Source organism: Conger conger, chromosome 4, assembly GCF_963514075.1.
Source record: "Conger conger chromosome 4, fConCon1.1, whole genome shotgun sequence".
Lineage (NCBI taxonomy): Eukaryota > Metazoa > Chordata > Actinopteri > Anguilliformes > Congridae > Conger > Conger conger.
Genome location: NC_083763.1, coordinates 44,773,816 through 44,793,474, shown reverse-complemented (window position 1 = coordinate 44,793,474; position 19,659 = coordinate 44,773,816). Strand labels below are relative to the sequence as shown.

At 41.9% G+C, this 19,659-nt stretch overlaps 2 protein-coding genes and 1 long non-coding RNA gene across 3 annotated transcripts; 2 read left to right on the top strand and 1 right to left on the bottom strand.

The window, feature by feature from the left end:
- Nucleotides 1–1,671: 1,671 nt before the first annotated feature.
- zgc:103559 (Allantoinase, mitochondrial) lies at nt 1,672–12,651 on the top strand. Its single transcript, XM_061240955.1, has 11 exons — nt 1,672–1,892; nt 5,283–5,434; nt 6,407–6,521; nt 7,254–7,400; nt 7,808–7,853; nt 8,109–8,202; nt 8,287–8,473; nt 9,671–9,809; nt 10,779–10,951; nt 11,932–11,964; nt 12,081–12,651. Exons 1-11 carry the CDS (start codon nt 1,746–1,748, stop codon nt 12,228–12,230), a joined length of 1,383 nt encoding a protein of 460 aa, XP_061096939.1. The 5' UTR covers nt 1,672–1,745; the 3' UTR covers nt 12,231–12,651.
- On the bottom strand, nt 10,392–13,589 carry LOC133127789 (uncharacterized). The gene is made up of 3 exons (XR_009708657.1): nt 13,333–13,589; nt 12,093–12,224; nt 10,392–10,926 (listed from the first exon to the last, which is right to left on the bottom strand). It is a non-coding gene; the product is annotated as an uncharacterized LOC133127789 (long non-coding RNA).
- agxta (alanine--glyoxylate and serine--pyruvate aminotransferase a) lies at nt 13,286–18,349 on the top strand. The gene is made up of 11 exons (XM_061240954.1): nt 13,286–13,538; nt 14,757–14,949; nt 15,174–15,238; nt 15,411–15,511; nt 15,632–15,702; nt 15,819–15,903; nt 16,018–16,116; nt 16,280–16,349; nt 16,607–16,702; nt 17,392–17,520; nt 17,707–18,349. Exons 1-11 carry the CDS (start codon nt 13,380–13,382, stop codon nt 17,812–17,814), a joined length of 1,176 nt encoding a protein of 391 aa, XP_061096938.1. The 5' UTR covers nt 13,286–13,379; the 3' UTR covers nt 17,815–18,349.
- Nucleotides 18,350–19,659: the final 1,310 nt, after the last annotated feature.

Here is a 19,659-nt window from a genome sequence, read left to right as displayed (position 1 = left end):
AGGTACAGTATAATATATACCTTTGTGAAGTTCCCACTTATAAATAAACACTTATAAATAAACATCCATATTTCATATCTTGCCCTTTAAGACAGGGTGGAGTCACGGATAAATGATGACGCACTGTTTGTGGTGAAAAGAATGGGGCTGGGTAGAATCCATTGTTAATGAGGTTTACTTTAATAGAGGGTAATACATGAGGACTGTCTTTTTGCTGGCTCTAGAAAGTACCACAGTGAGGCATTCAGGGAAGAGTCAAGTTTCAGCCTGACAAAACAATACAATTGTGCTGTCCAACCTTGCCCTCCACATCGTCTCTCTCTCCCGCTCCCACACACTCCTGCTGCAATGAACTGTATGGACTGTATACTTTGGGGTGTACCTTGTGGTATATGCATAGTTAAATAAGAACATAGTATAATGCATAATGAGGTAACAAAGCTGTTACTAGCCTCTTCTCACTTAATGCTCGGTTCAGCTCTTGGAGTGAGCACTTAAATTTGTTTTATTGAGAGACGGTCTATGCCTAGATATGCCCAGTTTAGGCACTGCTCTTCTCATTACATGAGAGCTCAAGTCATCCTCAAGTTCCCGATGTAGATATGTTCACTGATTATATTACATTTGCGATTGAAAAATTCTGTCTTATTGACACTGAAAGGATATTATTACTTCAACTATTCTTGATGTTTTTTAATAACTGAGGCCCTTCTGTCTGGTCTAGCACTGCAGTTTTCCAATATTGGTTCGCACAGGCAAGCCTATTAAACACAAACAAATACTAAAAAAACTAAGAAAATAACTTTTGCTATTGTTTGATATTGCAAACAAGAGATACTAGGTTTTTAAGGCACTGTAGGTACACATATAGTAGACAGAGGAGGAGGCATGGCCCTTTCTTGATTTGTCTCATGGTGTTCTGGTATTCTCGATTTAGCAGAGTTGAATCCTGAATAATTTATCAGCTGAAAGAGCTACTGCTGTCAGCCTAGCCCAGACTTGTTTTCTTAAAGGTATCCACTGCCTTTTGAGGGTTGACAACTGGTAGAAGCTGACAGGTAGCTAGTATGTCATGTTTGAAAGATACATACAATACATACATACATTCCAATCATTCACTCCTCAGTGACCAAAATTAAGATACAAATCCATACCATAATTTCCTTAGGGCTATTTATTTAGCTTTTTTAGAACATTTGATTGTATTATAAAGACATTTGATCACAATCATTGACAGGTTTGAGCTTAGACTATCCATCAGAGGCAAACAGTTCAGTAGCTGGTTACCTTGCAGGCTCACTGCCAAATAAATTGACTTGCCATCTAGCACAATCTAGCTGATGCAATTTAACACAAATGCCAATGGTATGACCTACTTGGTAGACAGCCTTAACAAGCAGCATACAATTTCTAATGCATAATAAGACATGGGTCGATCCCCATTCTGTAATTATACCAATTGTGCAGCTGAAATTGCACTGGTAGACATTATTATTGATTATATTGAATTTGCAGCCCTAAGTCCAGCTCTTGCAAACTGAGATAGTGTCCATTTGTAGTTCATGGTTAATCTGCATACACTGAAGTAGGCAAAAATCAAAGACCAATGAACTCTTATCACTAACTACACACAAGAGAGGGAGGAGGAGGGGCTACTGCTGAGGTGTACAGACCAGCATTATCTCATAGGCAAAGCGAGATTCTCCACATTTCACTGAATATAACACAGAAATATAGCCACAGAGATGGAGCCAGGGTCACCAATCAGTGCTGTGAGAAGCCAAAGGGTGCTGTGTGGCAATGACATTCGCCCTGCCCTCATCCTTATCAGAGAGGGGAAAATATGTCAGATTCTTCCAGACACCAGCCTCAATGTGGACGCTGCATGTGAGGTAGGAAAAAGGAAAAGATGGCACACTGTGCTCCCTCTGCTGGCGAGTTGGGGTATGAATACAGTATGGGTCATTCAATGGTTGTAGTCTCAAAATGTGACAACTGGCTCTTCACAGAATATGTGGCTGATCTGTCCTTTTGTTCTCCACAGTGACGTAATATTAAAGCACAGTCCGACAGTGAATAGGTGTGGTGAAAATGTAATTGGTTGTGCAGAAATATTTCTGCGAGGCTATTAAAAAATATTCCCTGCGACATTTTTTGTCTTCTGTTATAGTTATGATAAAAGAAATATACGAAATAGTGCATTAGTATCAGAGGTGTATGAGCTGCGTATGATTTATATAATTATCTGTAAAGTGCCACTTGACTGTTTTCTAGTTGTTTCGGTTACTGTTGTTGGTTTAGTAATCGGTGTTTTTTGGTTTGTTGTTTCAGCTTATTATCTCCGCGGTTGCGTCGTTGGTTAAGACGTGTGATTTCTCGTGGCCATGCTGGTTGACCAGCTCCTACCCAGCTCAATTTTCAAGCTAGTAAAGATGGCATTGCTGGATTTTACGCCAGGGCTGTTCTCTTATTTAGCCTGTTAGTGTTGTTTGTTTTATAGTCGGTTTTTTAGTTTGTAGTTTTAGATCATTTATCTCGACGGAAAGTTTGTCGTTTGTATGACTGGTTGTTTAGTCTATTCATTTACTAATTAGCAGGGCATGTGGTTTCGTCTGGAGCATGTTTTTATTCATGTTATTATTATTCTTAGTGGTCCTACTGTTGCTCTTTTATGTTTTCAGGGCTAACTTTAATAAATTATTTAAGTTAATAAATAGCATTATGCCCTCACATAGAAGGGGTACTTCTAACTCCAGTAATTGTTTCTTACATTTTTAAACATTGAGATACATTTTTGGTGATCTATTATGATCTGCCTAGAAGGTCCGTCTTGACTTCCAGTAGGATTTGAGGGTGCTGCTCTAATATTGGGATGTGTTGATAAAAAGTAGCAAAGCACTGAAGAAGTGTTACTTGAATAAGACAGGTGCTTGTCACAAATCATGCACTGCACCGCTTGCTGGAAATAGTCCCATACAAAAGATGTCTTAAATTAACATTCCGCTATTAATAATATCTTTACAATATCTCAAATGGTCTCTCTTATCTGGTGGAAACCGACAATTTGTGGGGTGTTTGTACCATTATCATGCATTTTGGAAGTTTCTGGGCGGGAAAATGAGTTGATCGGGAATTCTGTGTTTTTCCAAGTTCTCCCTAATAGAGGAATATCTGAGTGAAATAACCTCTGATCCTAGATCTGTAATAGCAAAAACATTGACAGCTACTGGTTTGAGACACCACTAAAAGTGGTAAGTGTGACATCCCTGTTGTAACAAAGGTTTCTGTGATCACATGATTTCAAACAAGCCTGGGAGCAGTGCTTCAAAATATTATTGATTTGAAAGCTTGACATTGTGGCGACATGAGGATTGACATAACATCTGCTATCATTGTTTTTTTTTCCTCATCAAATAAAATAAAGAAATATAAATGTATATCATCACCACTGCTATCTGTGTTTTTCCCGCTCTGGTCTGTTCCTCTCTCCCTCACAGAAGGCAACCATGCCATCACCATCCTTGCCATAACCTCTCCAAACGCCCATACCCCTTGCAGTCCTTCAGTGATGGCTTCACGATTGCAGGGGGCTATGGAACTGCCAGTCTGCCACCCAGGATGCAGACTGCATCTCAGCCCTTCTCTCTCTTGGGTGCACAGAGACCAAGATCACCCTGACAACATGGCAACCCTTGCTGCACTCTCTTCCATCTTCTGCTTTTCTCACACCCCCCAGCCATTTGGCCATGTAGGTCACACAAGTGTTTTCATCTCCCCTCCCTGGAAATTCTCTGTCTACCCACTTTCTCAGCTCCCTCCCTTCTCTCCTCTTGAGTGTGATGCTGTCAATGTCACTCATCCCGCTAATCGCTACACTGCTGTTATCTATTGCACACCAGGACACTGGCCCTTAGGGCTCTGTTCTTGGTCACTTCCTCTTCTGCCTCTACACCAGAACTCTAAGTCATCTCTAGCCATGGGTTGTCATATCATTGCTTCCCATGCTAATGACACTCCTGCCCCCCAAACTGTTGCATGTCACCAGATCAGCTTGCATGAATGACATCCAGAGCAGGTTGTAAAACTGCTAACTGAAGCTCAACCTGGTAGGATCCTCTACCTCTCTGCCTCTCCTTCATCAAACCTCTGCATCACCCTGGGTGATACCACACTGTCCTCTTCATCCACAGACCTTGGAATGGAGGTGGACAGCAGACTGACCCTGTGGACATTAGTCATAAGAGAGGCATGCAGATTCTTCCCTCATAACATCAGGAGGGCCCATCTCTTCCTCACCACATACCCAGTTTTGGATCCAATTGCTGATTCTCTCCTGACTAGACAACTGCCACTCTCTTCTTGCTGGCTCCCCAGATTCTGCCATCAGGCCCCTCCAGCTCATCCAGAATGCTGCTGATCACCTGTTCAGCAACCACCCAAAGCATTCTCACCTCACCTCCCACTTCTCACTTCCCTCCACTGGCTACCTGTTTCAGCTCGCATCAAATTAAAAATTAAAAACCTGGTCGCTAAAGGAACTGCTCCAACTTACTTTTAGGAGATCCTCCTTACAGACCTCTTCCTCTTCCTGCAATTTCAGCATGCCTGGCTCCTCCTGCTTTGCGTGACTGCACTTCCAGGGCACACCAGCTGTCTATCCTGGCCCCCCAGTGGGTATGACCTCCCCAATCAATCAGAACAACAGAAAAACTTCCGACCTTCCACTGCAGACTGAAGACCCCCCCCCCCCCCCTTCAAATTATAGCTTGGTTCCCCCCTGTCTCCGCAAAATATCTCTATAACTTCTCCCAATGGCTTGACTACTGTGGCTATGATTACTTACACTTCTATTGACTGCACTTCTAATTTGTTATTGTTATTAATTTCATTGAGTTATTATTTTGCCAAGTTGTACATCTTGCTATTGTGTAATCCTCTTGTGTTTTCCCTAATAGGTTTAACTAGTTTACAGTCAATCCTAGGCTTTCAGATGTGTGGTCTCTAAGTATTTACCTCCCATCTCTAGGTTTCTCTTAACCCTGATTTATGCACTGGTCTTCTCCTCGTAAGCTGTGCAGGATAACAGCGCCTGCCAAATGTCAGCAATGAAAAAAAAAAAAGAATTTGATGAAAAGATTAAAAAAGCTGATACATAGACATAATGTTTGCTGAAATTGGAGCACTTATAAGAGTGTGCTTGATGGATAGACTAGACTCCACCTTGCCAAACACCAGTGCACTAGTTTTTTTTTTTGCTTACTGAAATCTCATTCTGTTGGAAGGTTTTGGATGTGGGCGACATGCTGGTGATGCCAGGTATTGTGGATTGCCATGTCCACGTGAACGAGCCCGGCCGCACCACCTGGGAGGGCTACTGGACTGCCACACGAGCTGCAGCCGCGGGAGGGGTCACCACCATAGTGGACATGCCTCTGTAAGCACACAGCACTCTTCACAACCCTGGTCGATACAGGCTACAGTCTGGTTTAGATAGATGTATTACAGAGAAACAGTTATCTGACATTATACATCGTTTAGTATTCCTATGTAAGTTAGAGGGAAGTGTACTTGCACCGATGATCCTGCTCCCAACTCTAAGCTCATATTAGCGAACTGAATTTATTCATTTTGTACTTGTAATTTGAAACTACTAATTAACCAATTCCAGTAGTTCAGTAGTAATATTTTGTGTATGTTAAATATGGTTTGCGTTTTTGATTTCATATCACTGTAGAGGTTTCTGTTTACATACTGTATGTCTAGACTTAAACAGCAAGACTGTAATATGTATATTTACTCTATGGTACCCCTGGTTTTCTGCTGTGTAATAGCAGTTGTTCCAATGCAGAAATTGCCTTGGCCTTCCTGGTAACATTACTTTGCTTTATAGGGCAGCATATCTCTCTCAGTCACCATAGTTGACTGCCTGAAGCAGAGCTGACTGCTGGCATTTAAGGCCAGAACTATCCCTGGGCCAGACAAATCAAGTCGCAATTCATTTTAATTTTTTTTGGAGCACTTTGGGGCCACAAGAATATTCTTGTCTCAGGGCTCTGGCCTGAAGGTTCAATTATCGTGTGATTAACTGTGGTCTTTCGGCCATTAAAAATATATTATTAAAAAGATTCATGATTAAAATAATTGTAAATGCTTGTGCAGTGTATTGATTTTTCACATTTAAAGAAGTTGAATGATATTTAGAATATAGTACTATATTAAATGAACAGGATGCATTCTAGATTCATATGCACTGATCTAATTTTACTCATAGGCAGGTTCCGAATGAAATGAAAACAAATTTGATTTCTAAAATATAATATAGTTGAAAATGGAATATTATATTTAACACTGAGAGATGTGAAAATCATTCAGAATTTATGTCATCACATCAATCCCAATCTCATAGCAACAGCATACCCCCTACCACCACCCTTAGCAACTTCCAGGAGAAGATGAAAGCAGCCACTGGACAGTGCTTTGTGGATACAGCATTTTGGGGAGGGGTTATCCCAGACAACCAGGTAAATAAAGACCCCCCTGTTCTGTTTTTGCCTCAGGTACATCTCTAAGTCCCAGTGGTTTGTCCATCTATATAATCAAATTGCACCATTAGTGCACTTAAGTACTGATAAGCCCACATTTAAGGCACTCTCTAAAATGAACTGATCTATAGAGATCAATACAGCTGACGGACCTTTTAATGTATCTATTGGCATGGGTAGGCATTGGATCGGTCTAATGCTGTGGTTGTAAATTACTGCAGCGTGGGAATGCCATCAATTGTTCTTGCCATTCAGTGCATTGCAGCATTTGCTTTACTCATTTCTATCTCACTGAGCGATGAAGCACCCTTGATGTTGAAGAGTGAGCTCAATTGATGCTCTCAGCAGAGCAGTAGTTCAGTTAAAGGGGCAGTTCACCCAAAAATGAAATTAAGGGTGTCAAATTACCCTGAGAAGTATCCGTCTCTCCATATAATTTAGCTGAATTGTGGGTTTTCTAGATATTCACTGCAGCTTGACCTGATAAAACAGACCCTGCTGGTCCATCTTTGTGTGGCATCAAAGCCCCACACACAAGTCTCTTTCCAGGTTATTCACGAACATCCACAGAGCTTAATTTGCGAACTATCCATTTTTAGGTGAACTGCCCATTGAAGGGAATTTTACTTGAACAGAGCTGTGGGAAACCTGTCATTCCTCCAGTCTGACCAGTTGTCTTCTGTTGGCCTGCTGTGGCTTTGGTCTCCCCAGCTGGAGCTCCAGCCCATGATCCAGGCCGGCATTGCTGGTTTCAAGTGCTTCCTGATCCACAGCGGGGTGGATGAGTTCCCACACGTGACCGACAGTGACCTGCACATAGCCATGAAGCAGCTGCAAGGCACTGGGAGTGTTCTGCTGGTGAGCCCATCCCCGCTAATGCACCACACGGGCCATTAATGCCACCTGCCACAGGAAATGAAAGCACCACATAAACCCCAAACATCACCTGTCACAGGAAACTTAGGTACCACACAGGCAACCAATATCACTTGAAGCCGGAAATTAAAGTATTACATACCCGTAGGCCAATAATATCGCCTCCCACAGGAAATGAAAGCACCACTAGGCCAAGACTGTCACCATAACAGCTGTTAAGGATACAGCTTTGTAAATCTTAACAAAACATGATGTAGTGTTTGAACTCAGAGGCCATGAACTGTACACCAAGGACCACCATCAAGGGTCTCAAAAAATAAGATGGCTGTCATAAACACATAAATCAAGTCTACTCAAGCAGCGTGGCTATCTGTGTCTCTCTATTACAGTTTCATGCAGAGAGGGAGGTCGAACAGCCATCAGAGGAAGATGGAGGTAGGACCTCATCAGTGGGTCTGGTTATTGAGTGGCCATAAATCAATTGCTTGTATCATTGCATAAATCAATTGACAGCAAAAAAGCAAAAATCTAGCGACACAGAACTTCAGTGATGGTCATGTAACCATTTGGCAAGCATTATACAGGTAGAGAATATGGCTCTCAGCACAATTTATATTGATATATGTGGCAAATATAACAACAGCTCACAGCGTCTCTAAAAGGGCTGATATCTCCAAGTCACCACTGCAGATCCCAGTGAGTACTCCACATTCCTGAAATCCAGACCGGACGCCATGGAGCTCGAGGCCATCAAGACCGTTGCACAACTCTGCCAGCAGTACCAGTTAGTGTCTTCACGCTTCAGCCGGGGCAAAGGGGTTGGGAGCAGGGAGGGTAAACGGGTGCTCTGCTTCCTCCCCGCCTGCAGGGTGCGATGCCACATCGTGCACCTCTCCTCCACCCAGCCGTTGGAGGTCATTCAGACTGCTCGAAAAGCAGGCGCCCCTCTCACGGTGGAGACCACCCACCACTACCTGACCCTCTCAGCTGAAAACATACCCTCCAAGGCCACTCAGTACAAGTGCTGTCCGCCCATCAGAGGACAAGCCAATCAGGTGAGTGCTGACCGTCTGACAAAAGCGATTGAGAAAAGATCTTGGCTGGATATTTGGTTTTAAATCGACTGCATTTAGTATATGTCACTTTTATCCAATATGACCTATTGAACTGTGGCTGGGATTCCGATGGTGAATTGCACAATAGACTCAGGCAGGAAGAGTACCAGCCAACATGATAACCCTGGGAACATTATTCCTTATTCAGAGCAACTAACAATGCCAGAGAACACCCACCTGAGTATCAGGAGCAACAGTGCCAGACCTGGCAAACAACAGTCCCAGACCAGAAAGCTTGTATGCAACTAAAACACTAATTGCATGTTAACTATGCTAACCTAGATCCATAATACAAATTGTGAATACAAACAGATAACATTCATCATGTCATGTCCAAGTGTACAGTAACAGGTGGCTGATATTATAGAACAATCCTTTCCACTTTGCCCCTCGAGAGGCAATTTCCACCTATTTTGTACTAGTCCTATAAAAGTGTCAATATCACAAAAACTATTTACTGCACACACATGGTGGATACTTAAGTTAAAGAAGAGGCTTGGGCCATTCATGAATTTTAGACACATTTTTACGCCAGAGCATGTACATGCAGTGTACACAAAAGGTGCACTAAAATACAGAATAATTACAAAACACCTTATGTTTTTATAGTTTAGCACTGAATATTTCTATTTCTAAGTCAAGGACCAACCTGGAACTACTTTATATTTATATTATATTTGTGCACAAGCCTGATGTCAACTTGTGTACAAACTATAATAAAGATATCAACAGGCATTCAAATTCCACATGATCTTTCCAAAAACTGCACCCAGATGTCCTCAAGTGTCCCAAAATCTCTCCAAATACAAAACATCTGCATATCTTTTTGTCCAGACACATGAATGATCAGGAAAGCTTCTTTTTGCTTATTTGATTTTTGATACAAAATGTAAAGAAAATTAACCTTCACATGTGTATTATTCACATATGTGATAGTATGTTTTTTTAATAGTTTTTAATCGTAGTACTACTGTACATATTTTCAAATGTTGGAATAGTTATAAAGCCAGGAGTGAAACACTGTATAAAAAGTAGTTATTCCATATTTTCAACATAACCTTAGGCATTTGACCTTTGCATGGGAACTTTTATAAAGATCCTGCCTCTATGTCTGGTTACGATTTTGCCTCTCTACAGGAACAGCTGTGGTCAGCGCTGAAAGCTGGTCAGATTGACATGGTGGTGTCGGACCACTCCCCCTGCACCCCCGACCTCAAGAGGCTGGACAGTGGGGATTTCATTCAGGCGTGGGGTGGGATCTCCTCCCTGCAGTTTGGTAAGTCTGATAGCATGACAACATAACAGACACAGGCCAGGGCAGAGCCAGGTCACAGGCACATTGATTACAGGGAACAGCAAAACAAAGAGATGATAGTCAGAGTCAATATGCTCTAATGATCAACAACACTAAGTGAACTCTGTGCAAATGAGCATCTTTGCTTTCAGATAAAATGCTACATGTGATATAATATACTGTACACCCCCACACATGCACACACTAATGATCACACACTAGAAACCTTCACTGGTTCTGCTCTTTGTTTAACTCTCAGTTCCATTGCAGTGCAAAGTCCACATAGGAGCAAATAACAAGTGCAATGCAGAACTTGTTTACAAGCCAGTATAATTATTTACTGCAGGGAAGCCAAGGCTGAAGGATGTGGTCAAAGTCCCTGTTCTAACATCAACCCAACTGGCTGAAAACAATACCACTGACTGACAATGCAGGGTTAATTAAACATAATTTGGAAATATATATATACCACAAAGATAATTTCCAAGATATAGTCTGTGTAATATGGACATACAGTGCCCTCCATAATGTTTGGGACAAAGACCCATCATTTATTTATTTTCCTGTATTTCACTACACTCCTGTTGTACTCAATGGAAAAAATATTCAGGGGAAACAATTATTTTTGTACCTACTGGATATCTGGCAGCAGCACGGTGGTTTGAGGCTCATTTGATACCTTGGACCCTTGATGACTCAAAGTCATTTAGCGAACAAATGTGCTCCATACTTCAGCATAATTTACAGCTGAATCTAGTCCCAACATCCAATTTTTTTGAGATCCATTCAGAGGCAAATAAATGAATGACGGGGTCTTTATCCCAAACATTATGGATGGCACTGTATATGTCACTTAATTGCAATGTCATTATAGATGCTAATTAACCTTCTTTATATGGTATCAAAATGTCATCACCTCCTTGTCATCACCCACACTGCCTATGATTTCAGGCCTGTCTCTGTTCTGGACCACGGCCAGTAAGAAAGGCTTCTCACTGCCTGATGTGGTGAGGATCCTCTGCCAGAAACCAGCACAGCTCTGCTGCCTTGACAAGCAGAAGGGAGGCCTCTTTCCAGGTTATGATGCTGACCTTGTTATCTGGGAACCAGAGAAAGTGTTTGAGGCAAGTTATAGGTTTTCACATAATTTTTAAATTACATTACATTACTTTAATGGCATTTGGCAGATGCTCTTATCCAGAGGGACGTACAACAAAGTGCATACCCATAACCAGGGATAAGTGCGCTGAAAGACCCTAGAGGGAAGTACAATTTCAACTGCTACCTGCACAACAAAGATAAGGACCAGGGCCTGTTTGAATCATTTTTTAATTTTTTTAAAGAAACAAACAAACAAACAAACAAACAAAGCAAAAGTATGACCAAAGCCCTTAACTAGCCAAACACTGCTTACCTAGCCAAACTAAATATACTGATACACAAAAAAGTAAATCACAGAAAGACAACAATTAAGGTTCACAGGGAGGTAGGGAGGGATGGAGAGAGGTGCTGCTTGAAGAGGTGCGTCTTCAGTTTGCGCTTGAAGGTGGGGAGAGATTCTACAGTTCTGACCTCAACGGGGAGTTCGTTCCAAGACCGTGGAGCCAGAACAGACAGTAGTCGTGAGCGTGAGGTGGAAGTTCAGAGAGGGGGAGGTGCCAAGCGGCCTGTGGAGGCTGAACGAAGAGGTCTGGCAGGGGTGTAGGGTCTGATGATTTTTTGTAGGTAAGCTGGGGAAGACCCCTTAACTGCTTGGAAGGCTAGCACCAATGTTTTAAATTTGATGGGAGCCATGACAGGCAGCTAGTGGAGGGAAGTAAGCAGTAAGCATGTAAGCATGCTTGTTATAGATAATCTGTGGGTACATCATGGTTTGGTAGTTCGGTACAGCTTTCCATAATTCCTCGGGTCTACTCTGCTTTAGATCTGAATGTACATGTTTTGGCGCACTTTTTCAGCAGAGTTTTACAGCTATACTTTGACAATCTTCTCCTGGTACAGAATGCATCTGCCATGAGCAGGATCTGTAAAGGATTTATTTCCCTACAGATTCAATGACACATGCCACTGAATATAATTCTCCAAAATCTATCTTCTGTTGCAGGTGAAAGAAGAAAACATACATCACAAAAACAAGGTGAGTTGGTTGGTCTCCTTAGACAGACACATGGACTGTGAGAGTAGCACTAAAGAAAGAGGAACTTATTTAGCTTGTGAAAATATCATATTTATAACAGGTCATTTTCTCTGCAGTTAACACCGTACCTTGGCTTCAAGCTGCGAGGGAAGGTATATGCCACCATAGTCCGGGGGAAGATTGTCTACAAGCAAGGCTCTTTCTCCTCTCAGCCTTTGGGGAAGCATCTCCTGGTCTCCCAGGCAAAGACACAAGCGTCACTGTGATAGAGGATATGTCTTGCATTGTACTGTAATAGTTTACATTTGAATAATTTGCCAATAATTCTGAAGCCCACTGTACTTACTAAATACAAAACATTGTTATTAACATTCTATTAATGAGGTTAACTGTGTTGTGGGGTGGCCTGTAGCGGGGTGGTTAAGGTAAACGACTGGGACAGGCAAGGTTGGTGGCTCGAATCCCAGTGTAGCCACAATAAGATCTGCACAGCCGTTGGGCCCCTGAGCAAGGCCCTTAACCCTGCATTGCTCCAGGGGAGGATTGTCTCCTGCTTAGTCTAATCAACTGTACGTCGCTCTAGATAAGAGCGTCTGCCAAATGCCAATAATGTAATGTAATGTGTTGATAATGTTTTGATGTTCAGTGAAATCTTAGCCAAAATGCCAAAATCACAGGTCAACATCACTTTGCATTCTGAGTGTGTAATCCATAAATATAAAAATAAAGAAATGGAAAAGCCATTTTGGAAAATGGAAGATAAAGCTTATGTCAAACCTCTATTTTGTGTAGCACGTTTTGTGAATATTTATCAAGGGTGCCAAAACTCTGGAGCACACTGTAGTTTCTATGACAGCATTTGTTGATAAAAAACTGTCTTTGAGTTTCCGGCATGTGTAGCCTACTTGGACAAATTTAACACTGACAAATTAATTCTCAAGTTAAATCGGTCATTGCCTGCTCAGGGGTTAAGTTAATGATAAACGTCTTCAGCGGTAGATCATTTACTTTAATTTACAGTGGTGCTTGGAGTTATATTGGTCGTTTGTTTAATACTTCATATATAATAATTCAGTTATTAGTTCTGTAGCACATAGCTTGTTTGTGCTTCTCAATATTATGACCAAGAGAATGTGTTCACCTTAAATCTGTATTGTTATTCAATATTCCGCTCTTCCTGGCACATGCATGGTCTAAAATTGTTTAGGCTACTTTATAACGAAAACAAAATCTCAATGTATTGTCTGTCTAGTCTACCCATTGTGAAACACCCATGAAAGCTAACAAGAGGCGAGGCCAACGATGACACAGTGGACTTTGCTAAGCAGAAGTGCATCCCTGTCACAGCTGGTTACTTGGCATTTATACCTGTATACGCTGTAAGTGCTTCTCGGTTGAATCGCTCCCATCGAGCCATGTTCCCTATCAGCATTCCGCCACCAGCATGCCTGCTCCAGCCGTTCGAGGTTCCCCATCGTCACATGTTCGGACCGGGGCCGTCCGACGTCCCTCCTCGCGTGCTAGCAGCTGGAGCAAGACCAATTATCGGCCATATGCACAAAGAAATGTTCGAGGTAATTTGTTTCTTGGTTTATTTAATACCGTGTTTGCATTTGTTTGCGGTGACCGCTTGATGCCAGTGGAGGCATTTTGAAAAACTTTTGGTGTTAACGATTCAACACAGATAGGCCTATGCGGATATCCCATGCAATCTGCTCATACGTTACTATAAAATATATCTTTGTATTTTTAAATGCCTATTCATTTATAGGCTATTTGTTTGCTCTGTGTAGCCTAATGTCTGGCCCTTTCCCCCCCCCCCCCCATTGCTTTCATAGTGAACTTCCCAGATCGCGAACGGTATTTTGGCTTTAAGCATTTTTCTTCTAATTTTTTTTCGTTGGACTACATACATTTCAGAAATGTGAATTCATGACGTTGTAGGCTACTTAGAAGCATAAAGTTAATGGTTAATGCGCTCCTACCTTAGCTCCCACAGGTGATAAGTAGCCTAAACACGTTACGGTATGAGAAAGGAATACCAGCTTCATACTTAAATGTGACTTAAAAGTGAAACGTATTAGTATGCATGTATTTTATTTGTGGGTTCATTCGTTTATGCAATCCTGCAGCTCTGTCTAAAACCGTTATGTGCAGCTGTCAATTTTGTATTTATTTTGTGTGCATGTTTATGTTCTGGGCGGCACGGATGGTGCACTGCCGCCTCACAGCAAGTAGATCCTGGGTTCTAATCCCCGTCGGCCGGGGCCTCTCTGTGCGGAGTTTGCATGTTCTACTTCTACTTCTGTTTGTGTGGGTTTCCTCCCACAGTCCAAAGACATGCGTAGGTTAGGCTGATTGGAAAGTCTAAATTGCCCGTAGGAATGAGTGTGAGTGAATGGTGTGTGTGCGCCCTGTGATGGACTGGCGACCTGTCCAGGGTGTATTCCTGCCTTTCGCCCAATGTATGCTGGGATAGGCTCCGGCCCCCCTGCAACCCTGATCAGGATAAGCGGGTTAGGATAATGAAGGAATGAATTAATGTTTATGTTCTGTATTGCACAGAGTATAAAATAAATAAATGACTTGTGCAAGTAAAAATGTGTTCACCCACTCCCCGGCCCAGCCAGCCAGCCACCCACCAACCACCATAACTGAAGAATTTCCTGCGGGAAACATTGCATTTTAAGGTTAAAATGGACCATTATAAATAGTCCTCTGTGTCAGAACCTTAATAAATTATCCCATGTGATAAAATGAATCGCAATTATTTCTATGCACATGCTTTTCAGATTATGGATCACATTAAGAAGGGAATCCAGTATGCATTCCAGACACAGAACAACATGACTATCGCCGTGAGTGGTTCAGGCCACACGGCCATGGAATGTGCCATCTTCAACACTGTGGAGCCTGGCGAGAGTGTCCTTATGGCAGTCAATGGAATATGGGGTGAAAGGGCATCTGAAATCGCTGAGAGGATTGGTAATCATATTTTATATGTCCTGCTGTTCACTGCTGCAATTTCAGGTCACAGAGGGGTTTCAGTGTACTGGGTGTACTATGAGATGCTATTGGCTAGCTGGAACAGAAGAAAGATGATTGACATCGGCATGGCTTGCTTGACAACTTCAGTGTGTCTGTGTATGCTGAAAGCAAGCCTTTCCTGATTGCTTAGTTTAACTGTTAACTGTTTTTGTTTATATTAGGTGCTAAAGTGAACACCATAACTGCAGCTCCTGGTAGTTTTCTCACCAATGAAGTAATTGAAGAGGTAATGTTTCATCAGCAAGGATAGTTTTGATTGAAACTAGTAGTGGAATAGGCTTATTTGTATTATGGTCTGCAATCGTTAACTTTTTTCAAAGCTCCGTTTTTTGAGTTATGACAAAGTGCCTTCATATTTGTCTTGGTGTAGATTTTGAACCCTTCTAACCTTTCTGCAGGCCCTGGCCAAACATAAGCCGGTTATCTTCTTCCTCACACATGGAGAGTCATCCTCAGGGGTTATTCATCCCATTGATGGCATTGGGGACCTGTGTCTCAAGTTTGCAGCCTTCTTTGAATTTTTATCATGACAATCCAGTAGTTTTCACATTATGTCTGCTGTCTACAGCATAACCCATTAATAGAATGTACTTACCCGTCTGCTTTTTCTCTTACTCAGGCACAACTGTTTGTTCTTAGTAGACGCTGTGGCATCTCTGGGTGGTGCACCCCTATACATGGACAAACAGGGTATGTACAGTAAATGTAATACCATGAATTCCAATGTGAAAATTTTAACTGTGTCAAGAAATTGTTGTGGATGCATTTTCAATTTACAACCATACTGCCTATACGTCTGTCTTCAGGCATTGACATCATGTACACAGGCTCCCAGAAGGCCTTAAATTCTCCACCTGGGACCGCACCCATCTCCTTCAGTGAGCGTGCATGGTGAGAGGTGGTACTCCCTGACTAAGCCAGGCATATATTCAAAAATCACAAATGAATGTTCAGAAGCTGAAGCTCTCAGTATACTCACATTATTTATTTCCAATCTTCATACAGTAAAAAGATGTTCAACAGGAAAACAAAGCCAGTGTCCTACTTCCTGGACATGACCTGGCTGGCTAACTACTGGGGCTGTGATGGCAAACCAGCAAGAATGTGAGTCCTCTACAGGCAGACTCAGCAACTCCTTAGCTGATGCCAAAAGCTTTTAGTATTCTCATCGTTTGTGTCCAATCAGGATTCCCTATACAGTTATCAATGAACCGGCTGATATCTACTGTCTTTGTTGATCGGAAACATTGGCTTTGCCTATTTCCAGGTACCACCACACAGGGCCTGTATCTGGATTCTTCTCCCTGAGGGAGAGTTTGGCCATACTTTCAGAGATGGTGAGGGTGTTTCAGTGTTTCTGGGTCTTGCTTGTCTCATCCTGCACAAGAGGGAAAAATGAGCTCATAACCGATTTTGTGTCTGCTTTCCGAGGTGAAATTCATACACCTAAATTGTCCTGTCAGTTCTGATTTTAATGGAACCGCTTAGTGGAAAACCCATGGTAGTAGTTTACAAAACAGCCATGGCCATTCCCCTTTGACAATGTGGTGGATTTGGTGCATGCTGTCTCCATGGAGTCTGTTTGCTTCCGCAGGGACTGGAAGACTCATGGAGACGGCACAAGGAGGTGGCTGAGCACCTGCACAAGGGCCTGGAGGATCTGGGGCTTAAGCTGTTTGTAGATGACAAGGTCAGTCCTACAACGAAGGCACACAAACACAATACGGGAGGTGACAGGCGCACCATAGGAAACAATCATTCACTATGACTAGGGACATGAGGTTTTCTGGAGCTTTCTTGTCAGTCAGACATTAATTTATTCATCCAACTGTTTCCAATGATGGCGAAGCATTTTCTTCACTCCCCTTCTTTCTCTCCTTTTCTGCACTCATTAACTCCACTCTTTTACTCAACATACTTCCAGGGTAGTAGAGAAGTGGTAGTGGGGGAGTAAAAAATAATGGAATAATGGGACGCACCTTTGACAAGCAGCAGACATTTCTATGGTGTTGGACAGTAACCTATTTTTGCTAAGAAATAAGTGCAGTTATATTAACTGGACAAAAATAATTAAATCAGACTACAACTAAATAAAATACTAGGTTTAAGCTTTGAGATTAAATGTGATTGTGGTCAGTTTAAGTGTCCACCATCATTCTTTGGCTGTGTTAGGTGTAAAATTAGGTGTAAAGTATTGTTTTGCCTTCTGTGAAATATTTGGAATATTTTCAAATGGTAATGCAAGTTGAAATCATCACCAAAATTATCTCTAACTATGATAAGCTCACATTCGGCAAACAGAATATTCCATGCATTGCTTTGTGCCTGCATAAAATTTCACTCTAAGATTGATTAATTTGTGTTGGATATATCTTCCAGAACGCAAGGCTGCCGACAGTCACCACCATCGTGGTTCCTGGAGGATACGACTGGAAGGAGATTGTTGCCTATGCCATGAAACACCACCAGATAGAAATTTCTGGAGGCCTGGGGCCCTCTGCAGGCAAGGCGAGTACAACAGGTGCTTCCCAAGCCTAGTGCCCACAAGCACGGGATAACCGGAAGTCCTAGTTTGTGAAGTATTAAAGAGGGTGGTCCTTTTGCAAGTGTGTAGTTTTGGTCATGCTGGTGAAAGCAGACTGCATTACAGCAGATGATCCTCTGTAATGCTCCCATCTGTTCTGTGCACTGCAGGTCTTGCGCGTTGGGCTGATGGGATGCAACAGCAGCAAAGCCAATGCAGACATGGTGCTGGCTGCCCTGGGCGATGCCCTCAAATCCTGCCACAAGAGCAAGGTCTAGTCAGGCTCTCTGGGATTCAAGCGTCTGTCATTCCTAGCACAAACGGGATATGAAACCTGAACAGAGGATATAACTAACAGTGCAAAAATATACATATTGAAAAATGGTTTTGGTCTGCAAGTGCCTTTGGTTCCAAACCGTACCAATGCATTACAGACACCAAGTCCTTCAACAGAGCAATGAACAGGCCTGGAGGACCATAGGACAATGAAAATGTGATCAGAAGCACATTTGAGGCAAATGGCTGCAAATACAGGGAACATTGACTAAACTATAAGTAGCCAATTTATCAATTTCATGTCTGTAAACACTATACAATGAATTGATATACATCTCATCTCAAGTAGTCCTACACACTTCTCAAGTATCAATGTTTCTCATGCATTTCCACAGTCACAGATTGTCACTTACTCAGATGAATGCAATTACGTTTGGCTCACATTGTGTTTAACAATAGAGTCCTTCATTTAACAATAGTTTGTTATTTCTAATTGTGTAGTCTGTTACACAAATTATAAAGTGCTTGTTTAGTTTTTCTGATGTCTGAAATGTTGAATATACACTCACTGAGCACTTTATTAGAAACACCTGTACATCTACTTATTAATGCAACTACTTATTCAGCCAATAGTGTGGCAGCAGTGCAATGTATAAAATCATGCAGATACAGGTAAGGAGCTTCAGTTAATGTTCACATTAACTGTCAGAATGGATGTGATCTTGGTGATTTTGACCGTGGCATCATTGTCTCTGGAGTTTATTCAGAATGGTGTGAAAAATGAAAAACATTCAGTGAGGTCAACCGAGAATGGCCAAACTGGTTTCGAGCTGACAGAGAGGCTACATTAACTCGATAACCACTCTGTACAATTGTGAGCAGAAAAGCATCTCAGAATGCACAACATGTCAAACCTTGAGGCAAATGGGCGACAACAGCAGAAGACCACGTTTGGTTCCACTTCTGTCAGTCAAAAACAGAAAGCTTAGGCTGCAGTGGGCACAGGCTCACCAAAACTAGACCGTTGAAGACTGGAAAAATATAGCCTGGTCTGATGAATCTCAATTTCTGCTGAGGCATACAGATGGTAGGGTCAGAACTGGTTGCCAACAGCATGAATCCATGGACCCAACCTGCCTTGTGTCAACAGCCCAGGCTGGTGGCAGTGGTGTAATGGTGTGGGGAATGTTTTCTTGGCACATTTTGGTCCTGTTAATACCAATCAATCATTGCTTGAATACCACAGCCTATTTGAATAATGTTGCTGACCGTATGCATCCCCTCATGGCCACAATGTACCCATATGCAGATATTTCCAACATGATAATGTACCATGTCACAAAGCAAAGGTCATCTCAAACTGGTTTCATGAACATGACTGTTCTTCAGTTCAGTCACTGGATCTGAATCCAATAGATTTGGGATGTGGTAGAACGGGAGATTCACAGCATGAATGTGCAGCTGACAAATCTGTATAAATTGTGTGAAGCAATCATGGGAACATGGAACAGAATCTTAAAGGAATATTTTCAACATCTTTGGATGTGCATCTTTGAGAGCAAAAGGAGGCCCTACCCTGTATTAGTATAGTGTTAAAGTATTCAGTGAGTATACATTTTCATATAGCAGTCTGGTAAAAAATATATATATATATATTGAATGGATGCACAGGTGTTCTCTTAGAAGACCTTTGGAATATCCACCACATTTCCTTGAAGTATTTTTGTTGTAAAACAATAAAGAAGTTTGAGAAACATATAATTGTGTGACGATATTTCATAACCCATGCATTAGGCTAACTTATACTGAATAATACAGGTAGGCCTTACAAAAGATGATAAACAAAA